The sequence below is a fragment of the Corvus brachyrhynchos genome, unplaced genomic scaffold (genome assembly GCF_000691975.1).
Source record: "Corvus brachyrhynchos isolate BGI_N302 unplaced genomic scaffold, ASM69197v1 scaffold21, whole genome shotgun sequence".
NCBI lineage: Eukaryota > Metazoa > Chordata > Aves > Passeriformes > Corvidae > Corvus > Corvus brachyrhynchos.
Genome location: NW_008236924.1, coordinates 6,738,401 through 6,758,628, shown reverse-complemented (window position 1 = coordinate 6,758,628; position 20,228 = coordinate 6,738,401). Strand labels below are relative to the sequence as shown.

The 20,228-nt window shown below is 54.0% G+C and overlaps 1 protein-coding gene and 1 long non-coding RNA gene across 9 annotated transcripts in view; one reads left to right on the top strand and one right to left on the bottom strand.

The window, feature by feature from the left end:
* The window catches only part of FGF1 (fibroblast growth factor 1), a 22,339-nt gene extending 2,583 nt beyond the window's left edge, over positions 1–19,756 (top strand). The window contains exons 2-4 of one of the 2 annotated variants that reach the window (XM_008629026.2): positions 13,261–13,453; positions 16,726–16,829; positions 17,538–19,756. In XM_008629026.2, coding sequence (XP_008627248.1) covers positions 13,285–13,453; positions 16,726–16,829; positions 17,538–17,729 — 465 coding nt within the window. In that variant the 5' untranslated portion in view covers positions 13,261–13,284 and the 3' untranslated portion in view covers positions 17,730–19,756. Of the gene's footprint in view, positions 1–13,260; positions 13,454–16,725; positions 16,830–17,534 lie in introns of both variants that reach the window. The other variant, XM_008629025.2, reaches the window with a different exon arrangement.
* Positions 8,441–20,228, bottom strand: part of LOC103611496 — a 30,467-nt gene continuing 18,679 nt past the window's right edge. For 3 of the 7 annotated variants that reach the window (XR_001859940.1, XR_552304.2, XR_001859941.1), the window contains exons 5-6: positions 15,501–15,619; positions 8,441–12,306 (exon numbers count right to left, since the gene is read on the bottom strand). This is a non-coding gene — a long non-coding RNA (uncharacterized LOC103611496). Of the gene's footprint in view, positions 12,307–13,459; positions 14,930–15,500; positions 15,620–20,228 lie in introns of those variants that run through there. The other 4 variants (XR_001859938.1, XR_001859939.1, XR_001859943.1 and 1 more) reach the window with 4 other exon arrangements.

Genomic DNA, 20,228 nt, shown 5'->3' with positions numbered 1-20,228 from the left:
CCACCCGGGGCGAGGCGGGCGCGGGGCTGAGCCCCACGGGGTGCCCTGACAGCCCCACGGAGACCCTCGGGATGCTCACACATGCCCCACGGCACGGATTCCCACTGGAGGTTCTGGGATCCCCTCGGGATGCTCACACATGCCCCACGGCACGGATTCCCACTGGAGGTTCTGGGATCCCCTCGGGATGCTCGTAGATGCTCCACGGACACCCAGGGGATGCTCTGCCACCTCCACAGATCCCCACGGGGTGCTCTGGGTTCCCCATGGGATGCTCTGCCAGCCCCGAGGATCCCCACGGGGGGCTCTGGGATCCCTATGGGATGCTCTGCCACCCCCACAGATCCCCAGGGGATGCTCAGAGAGAGGGGGCAGAGGGAGGTTCTGAAGCGCAGGGTCCGGCTGGGATGTGGTGAGGCAGCAGGTCCCTTCTGCAGGGACAGCTTTAGGGTGGCAGGGTGCTGCTCCCCTCAGTTGAGACAACCCCCCCTGAAACCCTGCAGGTGCCCCCCGACCCTGGGAGACAGGAGTGGCTCAGTGATGATGGCATCATTCCAAATGGCAATCTCCAAATTAGTGCAAATTCACCCGGAGCTCTGGGCAGAAGCTGAAACCCAGATCAGAATTTGAACTGAAATACATAAAACCACAAACATTTAAAATGGCAAAACACAATATTTGGGCCATTAAAAAAAACCAAACCAAACAAACAAAACCCAGCAAACAGAAAGGAAAATCGTTGCAGTGACACAGCACTATAAATGGTTCATTTTTGATGCAAAATAAATAAATCACAGAACCATAGAACGGTTTGGGGAAGCCACAGCTTCTCTGGGCAGGATTAGGGATGCCCCATCCCTGGCAGTGTCCAAGGCCAGGTTGGACAGAGGTTGGAGCAGCCTGGGACACTGGAAGGTGTCCTTGCCCATGGCGGGGGGAGGGCACTGGATGAGCTTTAAGGTCCCTTCCCACACAAACCATTCTGCGATGATTCCATGATTTATGACTGAAATATCACCACGGGGATTATCCTGATGGACTCGACAGCCCAAACGCCTCATCACCACCATGCTCTGAGCTGTGAGCTGCTCTCTCAGCCAAAATAAAGATGCCAAACACAAGGACAAATTTCTGCAGGCTCGAATCTTCCTGGCTGGGGGTGCAGGTGTCAGGCTGAGACACCGCACGGCCCCAGGGCCACACGGCCCCACTGCCCCCTTCCCTTGCCAGCACCTGCAGCCTCTTGGCTCCTTCGGGCCGTTCAGCAAAGGGGGAAACCCTGATGGAGCAGCAACAGCTCCCTGTCCCTGTTCCTGTCCCTGTCCCCCTTGATAGCAGCAGGTCCCTGTCCCTGTCCCCGTCCCCGCCGTGCCGGGGGTCCCGGGCGCTGCCGGGCTTCGGCTCAGCTGGTCGGGAATAAGGGTAGGGAGCCAGAGCCAGCTGCACGATGAGCTGCCTCAGCTGGGAGTAAGATCAAGGTCTCAGCAGTGGGAGGAAGGCCAAAGTCATTCAGGGAGCTTGGGAGGAAAAGTTCATCCCCTGGGCTGGGGTGGAGCTGGGAAGGAAAGTTTATCCAAAGGGCTTGAAGAGCTCTGGGTCTGGCTGGAGACCTCGGCAGACCTGACCTCCGTCCAGCCCAAATCCAAAGTGTGTGTTCCTGCAAATCCCAGGCACAGAGGAAGCTGGGCTGACCCGGTGTGCAGGGAGAACAATTGGACATTGTGCTGCCTTATCACCACTGAGCCCTGTCCTGCCTGAGGAACCCATTAAACTTTAGACCCCTCTTTGGGCAGCCCTTCCCGTACATCTTGTGTGCCTCTTCAGCCTCCCACCCCTTTTCACTCTCCACTTTTTCTTGGTCTCTGCTTTTCCTTTGGCCTCCCACTTTATTTTGGCCTCCTGCCCTTTTCAGCCTCTGCATTTCTTTCCCCCTTCACCCTTTCTTGGCCCTCTACCCTTTTGCAGCCTCTATTTTTTCTGTCCTTGTTTTTATTTCTGATCAACCTTTTTTTTTTTCGCTTGCACTCCTCAGCCTTTACTTTTTTTCCTCCCCAGCCTTCTTTGTGACTCCACTTCTTTTCCAGACTCCTCACCTTTAGCCCCCATTTCTCTTTCAGCCTTCCTCGCTTACTCCATCTCCATTCTGTTTTGCCCCTTCATCACTGCCTCAAAACACGTTAGCACTTGCACTGCATCTTCCGAACCCTTTCAGGAAATACTCTCTGGATAAAAGAAAGTATATTCCAGGGAGGTAAAGGCTGCCCTGACCTCCCAGGCTGCCCCTGGGTACCAGCACTTCTCCCTCCTGGGCACAGTGGGCACTGACTCATGGCTGGGGCATTTTTAGGAATCCTGTGTACATTGTCTGGCAGTGCAGAGCTGTTGGGGATTATCGTGGGGGCTGGAGGCCTGGCTGGGTCTGTCTTTCAAATAGAGACTTCACAATAGAAATCCCTTTGCAGAAGAATTTGTTGAAAACCAGTTCAGCGAGGGATATGATGGCTTTGTCATGGTCTCTGCTGTTGATGCAGCAATCCTCCCTCTCCCCCTCTGGTTTTGGGAGGTGCCAGGTTCAGTTCCTGTTTCTTCCCTTGTTTCCAGCATCAGTATCTGTTGGTTTAAAGCTGTTGGAGAACCAAAGTAGAGGCTGGGGCCATGCAGAGCAGCTGCAGCAGCAGTCAGTGACTTGCAGGTTTTATATCCCCCAAAATCTGTCGGTGCTTAACAGGGCAGGTAGCACTGCCCACCAAGGCATGGGGACTTGTGCCTCATGCCAGGGTTTGAGACAGCTCTGGCCTCCAGGCCTGAGGAGGCAGAGGCAGTCTGCACCTGGCACCTGCAGTGACAAAACTCTGGCTGCCACAGGTCCTGCTTTTCTCTCTAAAACCTGGAATAACAAAAATGCTTCATTTTCATCTGCTGAAGGTGGCAGAGAATGGCTGAGACAGACCCTCACAGTGCCAGGGTTAATATTTAGGAATTCCCTTCAAGAACAGCCAATACACAGCCAGTGCTAAATAAAGCTCTATTAACCCCAGCACAGCAGCATAACACACACCCGTGGTCCGGCTGAAAGCCTAACCTCAGTTTTAGTGAGGTAACAAACCCCATTCTCCTGGGCCTTAACTCAGAAGTGAGCTCAGAAAACCCCCTTTGACTGAGCTCAGAAGAACCCACTTCCCCTTCTGTTTGTGCTTCCTGACCCCCCCCAACCACCCCCCTTTGCCCAGGGAAAGCACTGGACAGAGGAGGCTGCTGGGGAAAGGACCGAGCTGAGATCCCACAGGCAGCTTCCCATGCCTGTGGCATCAAAGCCTGGCAGCTGTCCCTGAGGACAGGGCAGAGAGGGGTTTCACAGGGTGTGGGAACCAGGCTGGCTGCTGTGCCCAGGTACCACTGACTCACGGCATGGCATCTAAAACCCTTTTGTTCCCTTCAGACTCCTTTTGGGAGTGGTGCTGTCTGCCCTGAGCCATCCTGCCAAGGATTTGCCCACTGCCCACAGCAGTCTGGACACACAGTTCATCCATGACTCACGGCCCACTGTGCTCACAAAGTCTGTCCTTGCTCCTGGCTCTTAATTTAGATCTGGGTCTCAGCCTTGATCTTGGCTCTTTCCTTCCCACAGCTCTGGGGCTGGTAAATCTGCCTGTCTCACCTGCAGACCAGCCTTGCCAGCTCTCACCTGTGCAGGGACCCTATTTCTGCAGAATCACAGAACTCGAGAGCTGTTTAGTTTAGAAAACCCCTCTAAGACCATCGAGCTCAACCCTTCCCCCAGCGCTGCCAGGGCCACCACTAGCCCCTGTCCCCAGGTGCCACATCCACACAGCTGTTACAGCCCTCCAAGGCGGAGCCAGCCTGGCAGTGACCCTGTGAGGGGCATGGTTGCCCATCCTGATGGATGCTGGTCCCACAGGGCATTCCCAGCCCAGGGGGTCAGGCAGGCAGCTCCCCCAGTCTGCATGGCCACCTTGGGGCATGGTCACCCCCACCTGCTCTGGGGGCCCCCAGCTGCACACTGAGCCTGTCTGCCCCGTGCTCAGGCCACGGAACAAGAGCAGGAGCCTGAGGAGTTGTTTCCCTTCTCCGCTCTCATCCTCGCTCCAGGGCAGACAGGAGGGGGAGATCTTTACCATGACAAATCCCACTCTGTGCATCCCAGGATGAACTCCAGATCCGAGCTGTCTGCTTATTCCAACACTCTCTGCATGCCATAAACCCCCTGGAAATGATGTTGGTCACAGGAGCTCAGTGCCAGACAACCCATCTGCTCCCTGCCCCTCTCCCTGGCACGCGCTGCCCGGGACAGTCGCTGCGGGCACAGGGACCTCCTGCATCCCTGTGCCATCCAAGCGGGACAAGGACAGCCCTGTCGCCCTCCATGCATTTCCACACCCCCCAGACCCGGCACAGGGCCATTCCTGTATCCATGACTCGCAGACCCCAAGGCTGCCCTGCTTTCCCCCGCTCCAGTTACGTGTTCCCCAGAGAAGTTCCTTGTTTTTCCCAGAGAGATCCATCGCTACTGCTCCGACAGCTGCACAGCCCCACAGGACATGTGGGTGTTGTACACAAGAGTACCCAAATGTGTACTTTTTCACTGGAATTTCCATCTCCCTTGATACTTGATTCTCTATCGAAGGTCAAATCTTGGACATAAAATGCAAGTATTTAACTTCAAGTAAAACACCCTCCCTTCCCCTTCTTTAGTATTCCCATTGCTGCCAGGTGTTCACAAAACCTTCTGACTGACGGGAAGAGTCACTGGCTGCCAGACTGCAAATGGGGATCTTGGAGTTCACACCTACCCTGGTGTGGACGTGATCCTCCACAAAGCACAGGGGATGCTCACTGACTCCCTGGGGATCCCAGTGCAGGGCTGAACGTGCAGCTCAAGAGTAAGGAGAAGGTAAAAACCCATTGGGGCTCTGGGTGTGGCACGCCCAGCCAGGCAGGGGGCACAGCAACTGCTGATCCCCAGACTCTGCCTGGTTGTCCCAAAGGGCTTGGTTTAGTTTGGCGTTTTTTTCCAATTAGACAGTCCAGGACATCTTTCTGTCTCAATCATCACAAGCATCACAGCAGAGCAGCTGGGGCTGCCCCTGGATCCCTGGCAGTGCCCAAGGCCAGGTTGGACACTGGGGCTTGGAGCAGCCTGGGACAGTGGGAGGTGTCCCTGCCGTGGCAGGGGTGAGACTGGATGGGCTTTAAGGGCCCTTCCAACCCAAACCATCCTGTGATTCCATGATCCTTGTCCACATCCCTGTGGGCCAGCCTGGCCCCCCAGCTTTCCCCTGAAGCAGCTGTGGAAACACCGGACACAACAAACGCCGCGGTGTCTCTGAACTGCCCACTGCAGAGCTGGAAATAGCCAGTGTGGGTGCCAGCTTGGGGCTGAGGTTAAGCAGGTTGTTAAAATTGCAGCCTTCTGTCCTGCACCGTGCCCTTTGTGGTGCTTTGTTGTTTACAGAGGTGAGAAGGGGCAGAAGAGCTTCCAAAAAACATCCCCTTCCCTCTGAGGGTTCTGTAATGGAAACCCAAGGCAGGGCTCTGTTTTCCTTGGAGCAGCACCGCCTGCTCCTGCTGCTGTCACAGCCTGTGGCCACACGTGTCACAGCAAGGACCAAACAGGTGCCCAGCTCTGCAGGGAGACAGGTGTCTCATTGTGTCCCTGTCTGGGACAGCAGGACCAGAGTTAGGGCTGTACCTTCCACAGGGTCTGGCAGGTCCCGGTGAGTGACTCACGCTCCTTCCCAGGCCAGAGCTGAGGGTGACAAACAGGGCTCAGTGTCCATGGCCTCCAGAGCCACCCACTGCCACAACTGAGAATTCCCCAGTTTTTGCCTGAAGAACACAGCTCAAAGCAGTGACCTGTCTGGCTCTACAGACCACAGGAGGTGGAGATGCACAGCTGCTCTCCATAGTTTACTCCAGTGACTACTTAGCCACACTGATTCCAGTTTTCTTGCTGACCTACTCATCTGCACTTAACAAGATTCAGCTCTGAGCTTGCCTTGCTCCGATCTTTCATCTGAAACACTCCTTGCACACTCCTACATGCTGCAGCTTTCACTGGAAGGCATTTTCTCCAGTCCCAAAGTCATGCAGATAAGAAAATTATTATTTATTGGAGGATTTTCCTGGTAATAGCCATTATTAACTCAAGCTTTTATTGCACTGTTAATGAGCAACAGCCTAAGCTCCTTACTCAAGCAGCCTGGAGGGAAAAAAAACAGGAGTTGGCATCCAGGGGTACTAGAGACTGAATTTAAAATAAGACTTTGGGCAACAGAATTAAGAACAGGATTCTCCCAGCCAGTCTTACTTAGATGTTAAAAAGAGCAGCTGTGCAGCCCTTCCACAAACACTGCAGGACGAACACCATCAACTCCCTGCACAATTTCTTAGGAAATCACTGCTGAGCTTATGGTGAACCCAGAAGCCAAGTGATTTTCCTTGGAACAGCCCAGACCGAGGCTGTGCTGGAGGAAGTTGGATTTCTGAGCGATGATATGTCTGCTGATGGTTAACCACCAGGATGGATGTGGGGTTTCATTTGGCCTGGAGATGAAACCTGCGATTCCAGCATCCTCTGCTTCTCTGGGGAAGGACAGGGAGTAAAGGCTGAACCCAAACTCCAACCCCAGTTTTGAAGCTGGAGCCAACCCTCGGCTGGGCTTGGCCACTCTTCAGAGGGCCAGCTGCAGGAAGTGCTGCCCGACATTTTCTGCCTCTCGCTCCCAATCCCAGCCCCGTGAGCATCGGCAACAGCCCCGGAGATGTCGGACCCGTCTGAGCGCTGAGGGGGTGGCGAGGGCTGGCGGCTGGCGGAGGGTGACCAGGACACTGAGTGACAGGCACGTACCTGGCCGGGGCCTCAGCACAGGATTGGCTTGGGGTGGGACTTGAGGGCTCAGAGGGGACATGGTGTGACAGGAGAGCCAGATCACCCCTTGGATTAACAGCATGGAGAGAATTTCTGGGGCTGGAGTTTGTCATTTAGCGTCATCCGTCCGTCCGTCCATCTGTCTGTGGGTGTGTGGGGCAGCCACACCTGCAGCGCCAGCCCAGACAGCCACAGCTGGGGCTCTGTGGTCTGACTCTGTGCCCAGTGTCCTGCACGGACGCCGGGGGCGGCTGGCTGGGGGATGGGGACACTGCAGAGCCGGCTGAAGTGTCACAGGCCGCACATCCTGCTGCGGGAACTGGGCAGCGGGTCCTGGGCAGGGAGGGATGGGACCCCACTGCAGGGCCCCCTCAGTCTGGGGCTGCCGAGCAGGAGCCAAGGGGCACACGGAGTGCCCCCTGTCCCCAGGGGCTTCCCACATCATCACAGAACACTTCACCCAACACCTTATCAGTGGTTTCCACTCCCTCCAGATGCCTTTCCCTGGGAAGCCAAGCACGGGCAGAGCCGGGGAGGAGAGGTGCCCACAGCCCTGCCCATAACCGAGGTGGCAAACCCAAAACAAGGCACTGGTGCCTGGTGCATCGGCCCTGAGTCCTCAGCAGCCTCGGCAGCACGGAGCCCCCTCCTCGGGTGACAGGGATGAGACTGGTGTCACTCGTGGCGCGTCAGTGGCTGCTCCCAGCCAGCTCCACGTGCTGGAGCAAGGCAGCAAAGCGCTGGAGCAGGAGCGATGCTTTGCACTGGTCTCGGCACAAGCCTGGGAGAGGGAAGGGGCGCCTGGGAAGGGCCGACAGGACCCGCTGCACCCGGCAGGGAAGGGGAAGCCCGGGGTGTTTGCGTTGCCTCTGCTGCAAAGCCCAGAGGTGTCCCCTGGGAGCAGCGCATCCCGCAGCCCATCCTTGGCTGGAGGGACTGAGCGTTGGTGATTCTCTGTCCGGGCTGTTCTCCCCATCCTGCAGGTCCCACGCACCCGGCTTGCTCTGGGAGACAGGGCTCAAATCCGGGACGTGAGGCACAAATCTGTGGGATCTGTGTGTGCAGCCAGTGCTGCTCGTGTTTGTGTCCCGGCTCTTGGTCCGAGCCCAGACAGGACACAGGGGCAAGAGCTTCCTGGCAAAGCTTCTGCTCTGGGCTGGATTGACTCCTGGAGCTGGAACTGCAATTAAGTTAATCACCGGATGGCAAAGGGCCGTGGGTGGGAGGTGGGAGAGGCGGGAAGGGAATTAGAAAGTGCAGAATCTCCTGGTTTCCTGTCTCCCCAGCTCTCTGAAGAAGCCATACCTGGCTGCGGGGAAGGAACGGAGCTTCCCCTTGGGCATCCCTGAGGGCACAGGGCTGGGATGGGTTAACCCCGTCCCTCCCGTGCTGCTGCTGTGTTTGTCATCGGCCATTAGTGACACCCACTCAGGAAGCTGCTGAAAGTTTCAGCTTTACACACCCTCTGTTTTACCTGCCACAAATCCAGCGTGACTCAGTGGAATGGCTGTTTGCTGGTGGAGAGCAGGAGATGATGACAGCAGGCATTAGTTAAACTGATTTCTATGCTTTTGGTCACACTTCATACAACATATTCCACTTGCAAAGGGTACAACCTGGCTGATAAGTGTTTCATTAAGCAGTTAATCACATCGCTAGAGATAAAATCACCTGGCCATAAACAAGACTAGAAATGAGCCAATGCATTCCACTGATACTCACAGAACGATCTATTGCATATTTATCATATGCTTTGCCTAATCATTTATTAAGTCCCTCTAAGAGGATGTACAGTCCAAGGAATTCAAGCTGTACCTTGCACTGCCAGCCCCCGGGGGGGGAGGCAGCCCTTGCAGGCTGCCCATGCTGATGATAACCCCAGACCCACCGAGCTGATCCTGCAGCAGCCAGAGCATGAGGAAACCTCTGCCTGGTCTCTAATCCTTTCCTGGATGAGGAAATCCATCCCACACAGTGGTTCTCTAAAACTTATGATGAATAAAAGCCCTTTTTATCTGAGAGATGTTTATCCCAGGTAGTTCTCAGATCACCCCAAAGCCCACAGGAATCCCCAGAGAGGCAATTCAGAGCCTCAATTCCTTAAAAATATTCTACCTGTTGTAAATGCTTTCCATTCCTATATGGAGCATCTGAGCTGCCTGGGAAGTGACTGTTCTGTTCAGGTGACTGCAGTCAGCAGTGGGAGTGGGAAAGGAGCCCACCAGGAGGTGATGCTGTCTGATCCCAGCTGAGTCACACGTCCTGGAAGAAACAGCATTTCTGCTTTAATAGAGAAAATAACACTTTCCAAAGTGAAACCAACTGGAGTGTTTCCACTGAACTCACCGGAGCCAGGTTCAGGAGACACTGATCTCATTAACTGAAGTTGGGCAAAACCCCAGGAGACTCCTGGGTTTAGCAGCTTCTCATCTCTCTGGAGTTCTCTGTGTGATCTTTAGCTGATATCTAAATGACAATTGTGATTAACTGCACTTTTCAGTACCGTGGCCACTCAGAGGCCATGCAGAACATTTCTTTCCAAGCCTACATAAAGGATTGTGTCCAAAGCCAAGGACAATTTTGATGTATTTGAATCAATCCAATCTGGTTTTAACCCAGTAGCTGAGATACTTTGGCTTTCCTCCGTGTAGTAGCCAGGTATTTTGTACCTAAGGAAAAAAGGCTCACCTTAGCTGGCTGCCTCTGGGTTGAGCCTTTGCTGGCCACTAAATTTGTGCCACAGGAGCCATAAAAAAAAACCAAAACACAGAAGTTCCTGGCAATTCTGACACAAAAAAACCTTTCGGACCATTAGGAATCCCATACGTTCCCATCAACACCACCTTTGTCATGCAAACAAGTGCTGTGTAGTGAAGTCTGAATCAGCTCTAAAACAGACAGAAAAGGTCCCCACTCTTTCTATGGCTCCCAGCATGTGCTGTTATTTCAGAGCTCACATGCCTGATATTGGCAGCACGACCAGCCCTCGATGCTCAGAGTCAGATGCTTGCAGAGTTTGGGATTTCACATCAAAGCCACTGGTCTGGCCAGTGATAAAGTTTGGAACCAACCCCAAACTTCTCAGAATTTCACAGCTATTCCAGCCCGGCGCTGGGCTCCTCTGCCTCGGAGCTGTAGGGAGCCAGCACCGCACAGCCACCACGGCTCAGCAGGACCTGGATCAAATGAACATTCAGGTTTAACTCACTTCCTAAGTCTTTTTTTACCTTCAGAAATTATTTCTGATCCTTTGGGGCGCTGGCATCTCCATCTAGGAGAAAGAGCTGGGTGCCCTCAGCTCCCCACACCGCAGACAGAGCTGGGGCTGTCCTGGAGCAGGTGCCCTGGGCGCAGCTCCCAGGGATTCCTCCTCAGTGGGGTTTTCTCTCAGGCAGCACAGCAAAGCTGTTACACAGGGCTGGAGGAAAGAGGAGCCACAAACACAGCTGCTCTTGGACAAACAGACCCCAATTCAGCTCCAACTCCCTGTCCTAGTGCGACCAGCGGGGTCAGCGCTCAGCAGCAGCCATTCCCCTCTTACAGCAATCTCCTCTTGGAATATTTTCCTTTCTCCATGGAGCACCAAGTAACTGCTGGAGTGTGGTGTCTCTCAGCTTTGCATATTTGAGAGAGCTTTCCGTTCTGCTTTGAGTTATTTAATAGCATTGTTGGGCTTCTACCCAAAGAAATAAGGCCCTTTATGTTGTCTTTGGTTCAGGTTCTCTCTCTCACTCGTGCTTTTTAATTCCCATAAAAACCTAACGTGTTCCTGCCAAAAGTGTAATGGTAGGGCCATGAGTGGTGGTGTTTGTAGAGGAACAACTCCACGGCCATAAAGTCTGAGAACAGCGATAGTATTTAGCATGGGGAGGCAACAGGAGTGGAAAAGTGTTCATTGAGCTTTGCTGGGGCAGTCAGAGCAGCTGGCGAGCACTGGCGTCTTCCTAAAAATAGCAAAAATAACCTTAGAGGAAATAAGTGATGATGAAGAAGCCATTTCCAGTTGAGCTGCTCTGGTTAAGCTGCCTGGAGATGCCCTCAGACCTTGAGGTGACTGTGGGGAGCCCCCAGCCTGCTCCTCACCCCTGCTGGCTGCAGAGTTTGCTGAGATCCTGATCAGAGCTCTTGGATCTGGGATATTTGCTTCTCAATACCATCCATTATCAACCCAGGAGACTGCTGAGTGCCTTTCACCCTCACATAAAGGTTCAAGAAAAGCTTTGGTTCTAGGAAATTACCCAGTGCTGCCGTCTTGATGAAAGCTCAGTGGAGGACAGAGCCCTGTGTGCCACCCTGCATGACGTGGGGGCTTTCCTTCAGAGAAGGCTGGCAGTTAGCAAGGAAAACTGAACTGCTGCATGAAAAGTATGATGTCTTGGGAGAAAAATTAATTTAGGGACCAGACTCTCTAAGAAATACTTAATTGCACCTGACCATGGAGTTAAAAATAAAGATTTTGAGTCTGTATTTGGCAGGTCCATCACCTGCTTTGGAAACCACCAGGAGCCACAGAGCTTCTGAGGCTGCATCTCCAACCTCATGGCAATAGGTGGGAGCTGGCCTGTGTTGGCACTCCAGAAAGCACTTCCCAAAATCCCATTCTGTGTCAAAGGGGGCATCTGAGAGCAAGGGCTGAAGTCTGTACGAAGCAGAGTCGGTGCAGTGGCTGGGGGTGCTTTCAGCAGCAGCCACACAGGCTTTATCTCCAGGGGTTCAGCTTTCGGCAATCCAGCTTCCAGAGGTTTTTATCCTCTGCAGGCATCTGGGATCCATTGCCAGGAGTGGTTTCCCCTTCTTGCAGCTGCATTTGCAGACTTTTTAAAATACTAAAGGGTTTAGAGACAAATGTTTAGAGGTTCTCTGTACATGTGCATGTGTGTGAGCATGTCTGTTGCAGAGTTGCCACCCTCAGTATCTCCCAGGGCCCTCCAAGCCCCACAGCAAACCCACAGTGTGGCCCTGGCTCCATCCCAACGCACCAGTAGCACAACTCAGTGCTAAAGAGACATTTTTACAATCTATAAACACATATAAACAGTGACTATAAAATATTTTCCATAATACAGCTGTGGGAATACATGACATTTAAAGCAATTTCCTGTATCTAGATTTATTCTGTGCCATGTCTTTTTCTGTTCATAAATCCACTTCTCTCTAAGCACTACGGAACTCTGTGTATGAAAGACAGAATGAATTCATGGCAGATTTTAAATGTAGTTTCTAGGCAAAAAACATGGATGCACCTGTGGGACTCTGGCCCCCACCTGTGGCATCTCCTGATGCCACGTCTGCGATGGCACTTCTGTGATGGCACTTCTCACCCTCCAACATCCACAGCATCTTTCTTTTATTGGACTGGTGATGCCTTCAGGTTTTGGCACAGCATCTGCTTAAATACGGACTGTGACCACAGTCTCCTGCAAAATGAGGTTTCAGGATGATCTTCCACTGTCCCAGGCTGCTCCAAGCCCCAATGTCCAGCCTGGCCTTGGGCACTGCCAGGGATCCAGGGGCAGCCACAGCTGCTCTGGGCACCCTGTGCCAGGGCCTGCCCACCCTCCCAGGGAACAATTCCTTCCCAATATCCCATTTATCCCCGTCCTCTGGCAGTGGGAAGCCATTCCCTGTGTCCTGGCACTCCAGACCCTTGTCCAAAGCCCCTCTCCAGCTCTCCTGGAGGCCCTTTAGGCATCGGGATGCTGCTGGTTGATTCATGGCATATCTTAGACTCAAAATTCCCATTTTCCATGTGCTATTGATCAGTGTCTGGGTAAATCTCCTGCTCAGCCCAGGCAGGGAAAGCTCCTGCCCCCTGCTCATCTGCCACCCGACCCAGCGTGTGTCCTGACCTTTTCTCTGTGTGTTCTTGGGCCAGGTGAGCTGCAGAGTGCCAAGAGATGAGCAATATTTACTACCTGACATGCAGCGGGTGTTGCAATTCCTGGTCATAATTGTGTTTGAGCATTATAATAGTGGATAGAGAGTTATTACCTGGGCTCCCTTCCCGCCTCTTGCGGGTTCCAATCAGACACTGGGTGTTTTTCAAACTGGTTTTCTGAGTGTGTAATTTTAGCACGTACGTCAATAGAAAGGAGAACAAAAACAGAATTCGCTGTGATAAAATTAAAAGGACAGAGTCCCTCCTGGCCAGCCCCACCCGGCGAGGAGACAGCCCCCCGCCACCTCCCACGCTGGGGGAGCATCACCTTGGGCTGTGTCACAGCGCTGTGAATCACCTGCCCCAGCCAGCCCGGCCACCGGGACCCCCGGGCTCCCTCCCTCCCTCCCTCCCTCCCTGCCTGCCTTTAAAGCCTGGCAGCAGCAGCGTGTGCCCAGCACTCGGTGTCACCCCTGTGTCACCTCTCTTGCAGCCCGGCCCTGGGAGAGGCTGCGGGATGGCCGAGGGGGAAATCACCACCTTCACCGCCCTGACGGAAAAGTTCAACCTGCCCCCGGGCAACTACAAGAAACCCAAACTCCTGTACTGCAGCAACGGGGGCCACTTCCTGCGCATCCTCCCCGACGGCACCGTGGATGGCACCAGGGACCGCAGTGACGAGCACAGTAAGCAAACCCCGGGGGCTTCTTGGGGCGCTCCTTGCCCTGTGATTCCATCAGCTGGGAAGGGAGGAGCTGGGGAAAATGGGGTCTGGACCAAGGTTTGTGTGACAACACAGCTCCCAGGGGCCAAACAGACCTGCAGCTCATACACGGAGCAGGGGAGGTGTCATATGTGTGCTGTCAAAGTGTAGATAGAAAGGATATAAACAGATATCTCAAATGTGAAATCTGACGCTGGCATCATCTCCTGGCAGGTAGGCAGACACAGGGGACACAGCAGGGCTGGGCCACACACGGGCAGCTGGCCCTGGCAGGAAGGGCCCAGGGCAGCCTGGCATCCCACACACAGCATCACATGGAGCTCTGGGCTGTCTTTGCATTGTCATCTGTGTGCCACAGCCGTTGAACAGGTCACTCTTGCCAGGGTCTCCCCTTACCTGTCCCCACCCCTGCAGTTGGTGACCGTGGTGGCTCCAGCCCGTGGGACACTGGGACCTACTCCTGGGAGGAACTGCTCCCACAGATGCCACCACTTGTCCTAACAAGGAATCATTGGAAATTTTATGATTTTTGGGCTCTTGCATTACCAAAAACTCTTCAGAGGACTTTTTAACCCAATGCCCAGGAGAGCTGGACAGGCCACACAGTAAAGCCCCTGCAGGGCTCCGTGGGCAGCGGGGCTGGGCTCTTCCCCTCAGCTCTTGGCAGCAACCTGTGGGTGCACCATATCCTGAACATTTACTGGAATAGGACCGGGACCTGCCAGGCTCCTATCTGGTGAGAAGGAAGGGCTGGGAGTAGCCAAGCCAGCCTTACAAAGTGCTAAGAAAAGCACTTTTATTTTCTTCAAACCACAAACGCACATGTGGCTTCTCCCCCAAACTTAACCTTTCCTCTCGCTATTGTTGTTTTAATGACAGGCAGTTTAGAGCCGAGTTTTAATTACAAACATTTTCTCCCCAGCACGAGGCAGTGCTGGGGGATGGATGAGGATGAGCTCCCTGAGGCTGGATAAACACAGAGTGGGGCTCCAGCCTCCAGCGAGGAATAAACATGGCACGTAACCCCCAAACCCCCGGGAAAAGCAGCATGATGACCTGAAGGATCTGAAAGACAGGACTGGGCTCACAGACCCACGAGGAGAGGTGGTGTGAGCTCAGGCAGTGTCTCTGCAGCATTTTCCAGAGTTTTGCTGGAGTCAGAAGGGTAGGTCAGGATGAAGATGGCCTCTCCTGGGACACGGGGAGCTACCGAGGACAGGAGCATCCACTCCCCGTGCCCCAGCCTCAAGCTGTTGTCTCACAGCATGGATGCTGTCACATGGCCCAGCCCTTTTCCCTCTGGAAGAGCAAATCCTTCACCTTGGAGTGGTCCCCATGGCTGCGCCGTGCCTGTGGGCAGTGAGGGCAGGCAGGTCCTGCGCCCCGGCTCGCTCACACCTCCCTGGCTGCTGGCCTGGGGCCACGTGTTTGCAAAGCTCTGCCAGAAAGGAACCTCCTGTAAGTGATCTCATAAACTCGGATATAGGAATGCACTAATATTTACAGAGGAAACTCCTGGAAGGGCTGTGTGCCAGCGGAGCAGCCCTGTGCAAGGTGCCCTGCTCTGAGCACCAGCGGCTGCCACGCTCCTGCCCCTGCACCTGGAAAATGATGGAGCTGCTCAGCAGCATTCCTTGGAGTGCAAGAGGAGCAGGCCGGACCATGACTGGCACTCTGGGATATTGTCACCCAGCTGGGACAGGCACTGCCAGCCCCAGGGAGGGACAAGACACAGAAACACCCACGGTTCATTGGGAAGACAGCAGGGACAGCAGCATTCCAGCCGCACTGGCACTCTGCAAACTGCCCATGTGCATTTTACTCCAGACAAATACCAAGAATTCTTATTCTTCTCTTAAATGGCCTCAGAATCAGGGAGGATCTCTAAGAAGAGCAGAAGGAGTCGCTCTCTCTAAGCCTTTGTTGTCCAGCCCTTCGTCAGGATCCACTTCCTGCATCCTTTGCGTGGGCATTCCAAGCTTGCACCGTGGAATGGAAAGAAAACTTACCTGGACACTGCAGATTCTTCAAGATGAAGCTCATGCTCATTTCTACAAAAAGTCTCCTTTTCCCACTTTAATCTCATTAATCCATGGAAGGAAATCTCTGTACAGACCTGGAACAGAACCTGTAAGAATTTAGTGCATGAGCTCCTTCCCCAGATCCACCATTCTCCCTCCCTCTGTGGCCAAAAAACTCAACATCCCCATGGGCAGCTGGAGGGACCCTCGCTCCCCTCTCTCAGGGACAGGTTTAGGACAGTATCATCAGTTTCATCCCATTTCCCTCCTTTCCCCCTGGACTGCTCCTCGACCAGGTCCCGAGCCTGCAGCACCTCAGGGAATGCAGGTGGGCTGGGGCTTTCCCAGATTCCCAGCCTAAACCAGACCTGCACTGGGACTGAGTGTTCCTGCAAACCTGCACCCACACAATTTCCTAATTAACCATCATTTACTGAGCAGGAAATGCCAAAAATGAAGAATGTGAACCATTGCAGCAAAGATTTCACTGAGACGGGTGTTCCGCCAGGCCAAGAGGTAACATTGCCTTTTACCTCATCTAAATAAGGATAAATAAATTAAATATAAACAGGAAGGAAGGAGACATCCGTTCATACTTCATTCAAACCAACCTAAATATTGCTGTTACAAATCTTATGGAAAAAAGCTGCCTACAAGATGGAAATGATCCCTGGGAAGAACTGGAATTTGCAAGGCACTGTGACTGCAGCCACAGCCTTTTCTATTTCCCCATTCCCCATCTACAATGCACTGGATAAATCCAGCTGCAGCACACGGCTGGACGGGATGCTTTGGATCAGGGGTTTGCAGTGCAGGCATCTGCAGGCTGCCCATCCCTGGCTTAGCTCTCAAAATACTTCTTCATGTGTCACTCCTTAAGTGTCTTGTCAAACCACATGAGAAATTCGTAAATTAGAGCCAGAATTAAAACCCCAATCTCCTGTGTCCCATTCCAGCGTCATAACCAAAACGTTGCCCTTCCTTTGATGCAAAATAAGGGAAAAATTGGTCTTTGGTTCCTAAAGGATGGCTGTGGGGTTTCTTTGAAGAAGAGGGTACAAGGAGACACTTTTATTACACGCTGTACTGCTTCCTATAAACTCCTTATAAGCCAGGCTTCAGAACAAAACACCCCACCAGCCTTCCTGGCAGCTCTTTTTCCCCCCTTTTCCTACTTTCCTTTCACTGTCGTTGTTTTTTTTTTTACTCCCAGTTCAGCTGCAGCTGAGTGCAGAAAGCGTGGGGGTGGTGCACATCAAGAGCACCCAGTCGGGGCAGTACCTGGCCATGGACACCAACGGGCTGCTCTACGGCTCGGTAAGTGGGAGGATCCCGTGGGATCGGACACGGAGAGGGCTGGAGGTCTGCAGAAATCTCGCAGCCCTGAGTAATGCAAACCACAGGCAATAATTAGGCTCTGTTTGTGATTCTGGCAGCTGCACGGCCCCTCTGCATCTGGCTTTATTTTGGGGGGAAATAAATAAATTACCAAATAATGCTGTTTACTGCCCTGCCTCTGCCAAATATTGTATTTCCTATCTGACACTTGATAAATATTGTGCTTCATACCTGGAGCAGCAGCTGCTCTGCAGCCCCTCGGCAGCTACCACCTGGTGTAGGTGTCCCTGCCCATGGCAAGGGGCTGGAGCTCAATGGTCTTTAAGGTCCCTTCCAGCCCAAACCACTCTGGTTCAGTGCTCTGAGCCTGCAGGTGCCACCACACAGCTCAGGGCAGAGCAGGAGCCAGGGCCAGGAGCAGCTTATGGAGCACGGGGCTGACTTGTCACTGCCAATGAAGATTCTCAGGTCACAGACACCTTGCTGCAGGAGTGGCCCAGGGAACTAAATCAAGGCCACTTACCCCACACTTTAAATATGAGCTTTGCTGGGGTGTGGGAGTCTCAGAGGTGGGTCTGGATGGCACCTTAGCGAGGAGAGCTGAGCTGGGATTGCCACGGCAGGAACATCCCCCTCTCCCCGGCACCGCCCCGGCTCACTGTGCTTCCCCGGGCTGTCTTTCAGCAGTTACTGGGTGAGGAGTGTCTGTTCCTGGAAAGGCTCGAAGAAAACCATTACAACACCTACGTCTCCAAAATGCACGCGGACAAGAACTGGTTTGTGGGGCTGAAGAAGAACGGGAACAGCAAGCTGGGCCCGCGGACTCACTATGGCCAGAAGGCAATCCTCTTCCTGCCACTGCCCGTCTCAGCCGACTGAGGCCGGCCCAGAAGCTCCGAGATGACCCCAAATCCCAAAACCCAACTGCTGCTGCCTCCTTAGAGCTCGTCAGAGCTCCAAGCTTTAGGTCAAGGCTTTGCCAAATCTAGCCAAAGCAGAGTCCCTTTGCTCTGCACGAAGCTTTGCAGAGATGAGGGGATGAGCCCTGACACCCCCTCAAGGTCCACGGGGCCTCCGTCCTCCTGCCCCCAGCCATGTGCCTGTGTGTGCCACATCCCTCAGCTGTGTGCCCATGTGTTCCATGACCCTCAGCCGTGTGCCTGTGTGTGCCATGACCCTCAGCCGTGTTCCTGTGTGTGCCACATCCCTCATCTGTGTGCCTGTGTGTGCCATGACCCTCAGCTGTGTTCCTGTGTGTGCCATGGCCCTCAGCTGTGTTCCTGTGTGTGCCATGGCCCTCAGCCGTGTGCCTGTGTGTGCCACATCCCTCATCTGTGTGCCTGTGTGTGCCATGACCCTCAGCTGTGTGCCTGTGTGTGCCATGGCCCTCAGCTGTGTGCCTGTGTGTGCCATGCCCCTCAGCTGTGTGCCCATGTGTTCCATGACCCTCAGCTGTGTGCCTGTGTGTGCCACATCCCTCATCTGTGTGCCTGTGTGTGCCATGACCCTCAGCCGTGTGCCCGTGTGTGCCATGACCCTCAGCTGTGTTCCTGTGTGTGCCATGACCCTCAGCTGCATGCCTGTGTGTGCCACATCCCTCAGCTGTGTTCCTGTGTGTGCCATGACCCTCAGCTGTGTGCCATGAACTAGGCAAAGCTCCAGCCTCAGACCTTGGCCTCCCTCACAACATCAGTAGTGTGTGTTTCATGCTCGTACCTGCCATATGTTATTTGTATTTATTTATTAAGTAAATATGTCTCTTCTACAAGCTGCTCATAAGTAATTCCAGGCACCCTGACGCTGTCCCAGTGTCCCAGTGAGGACGGGGCAGTGGCACCGACTGGCGTGAGGGTGTGATGTATAGCAGCAAGGGGCTGCACAGGAGTGGCAGAGCACCGCACCCATTCCCAGAGGGATTCCTCCCACTGCCTCCAAATCTGGCTAAATGGGGCTCTAAAAATGGCACTGAGGCCCCTTGGTGGCTCCCAAACCCTCTGTGAAGCCGAGTTTCTCCATTGCTGGCACAATGCAGATCTCCCAAGCAGCTCAAGAGCCACTCGCGCCAGGTGAGAACATCACCAGAACACCACACTGCCATGCTCCACCCAGAGCATCCACAGCTCCTCTGGAAAACCTGTGCCAGGGCCTCACCATCCTCACAGGGAAGAATTTCTCCCTAATATCGAATCTAAATCTACCATCCTTCATCTTAAAGCCATTCCCCCTTGTCCTATCCTGCCACCAAGGACAGGGACAAGAGACAAGTTCTCCCTGCTCCCAGCAAACCCGGGATCAGCCATCCTACATGGAGGAAGGAATAAAAGGCACCCTGCCTTGCATATTTCTGCAGCAGCAATTAGCCACTAATTGCTGCACTTTACAATTGCTCTGCTAATTATTCACTCCTGAACTTCTGCACTTGCTGGTTCCCAAATCTTCTCCCCGGCACTGACAGCATCTCTGTAATCCCAGTGCTCCCAGACAAACTGGGAGCTGGCATGGGAATGGCAGAGCCATGGCTGGCAAGGAGCACGTGCCAGGTCCTTGCACCTTCCCTATGGCCTGTCAGAGCTGCTTCCCGCCTGTGGGATCCATGTGGAAATCGAGGGGAAAGGTGGATTCTGCCAATCCTGCAGGTCCCAGCTGCTCCTCTTGGCCAAGAGAGGGACCCAGCCACTGCCGATGGCCCTGGCTCAGCTGCTCTGGTGGGGCCAGCACGATATTCCAACGGCAAGCACAAAGCCGGGCCGGACAGAGGGGTGTGGACAGACAAGAACACCCACACTCTTCCTAAACACCGTGGTCACTTTCCCTGAGAGAGGCTGGGCCGTCACTCAAGTCAAAAAGTGAATTAATGCATGAGCGGGAGACCCAGGTTTCTAATTAAACTGGAAAGTTGGACCGTGTAAAGCTGGATTTAGCCGTGCTGCCTTGCAACACCTCATTAACCCAGGGCACTCTCTCGTTAGGCTTCTGCCGCTCCGAAACCGCCCCCGCAGGTACGGCTGACACCCAGCTGGGGAAAAAGTCAGCACCTGCTCTGAAAAATAATCGCCAGGGAAACCACAGTAATTGCTTCAGACAGATGGACAGGCCAGCATTGCCCGGAGAAACCACGCTCACCTCGGGGTGTTTGTCCTTAGGGTGAGAGGCAAAAAGGGAGAATTATAAGATTTCATAAAATCGTTGCGAGTGAAGATCTTTCCCGGTAAGTGCTGGGAGCCGGAGTGGGCTGTGAGAGGGGGCTCCTGGGCAGGGCCGGAGACACCGCGCAATGAAGACAATAAATAAACCCTGCCCCGCAGGCTCCGGGCCGGCAGGCGGGAGTTGCGCGTCCCCTCCGGGATGCCCGGGAGGTGGCGGTGCCGACGCGCCGGG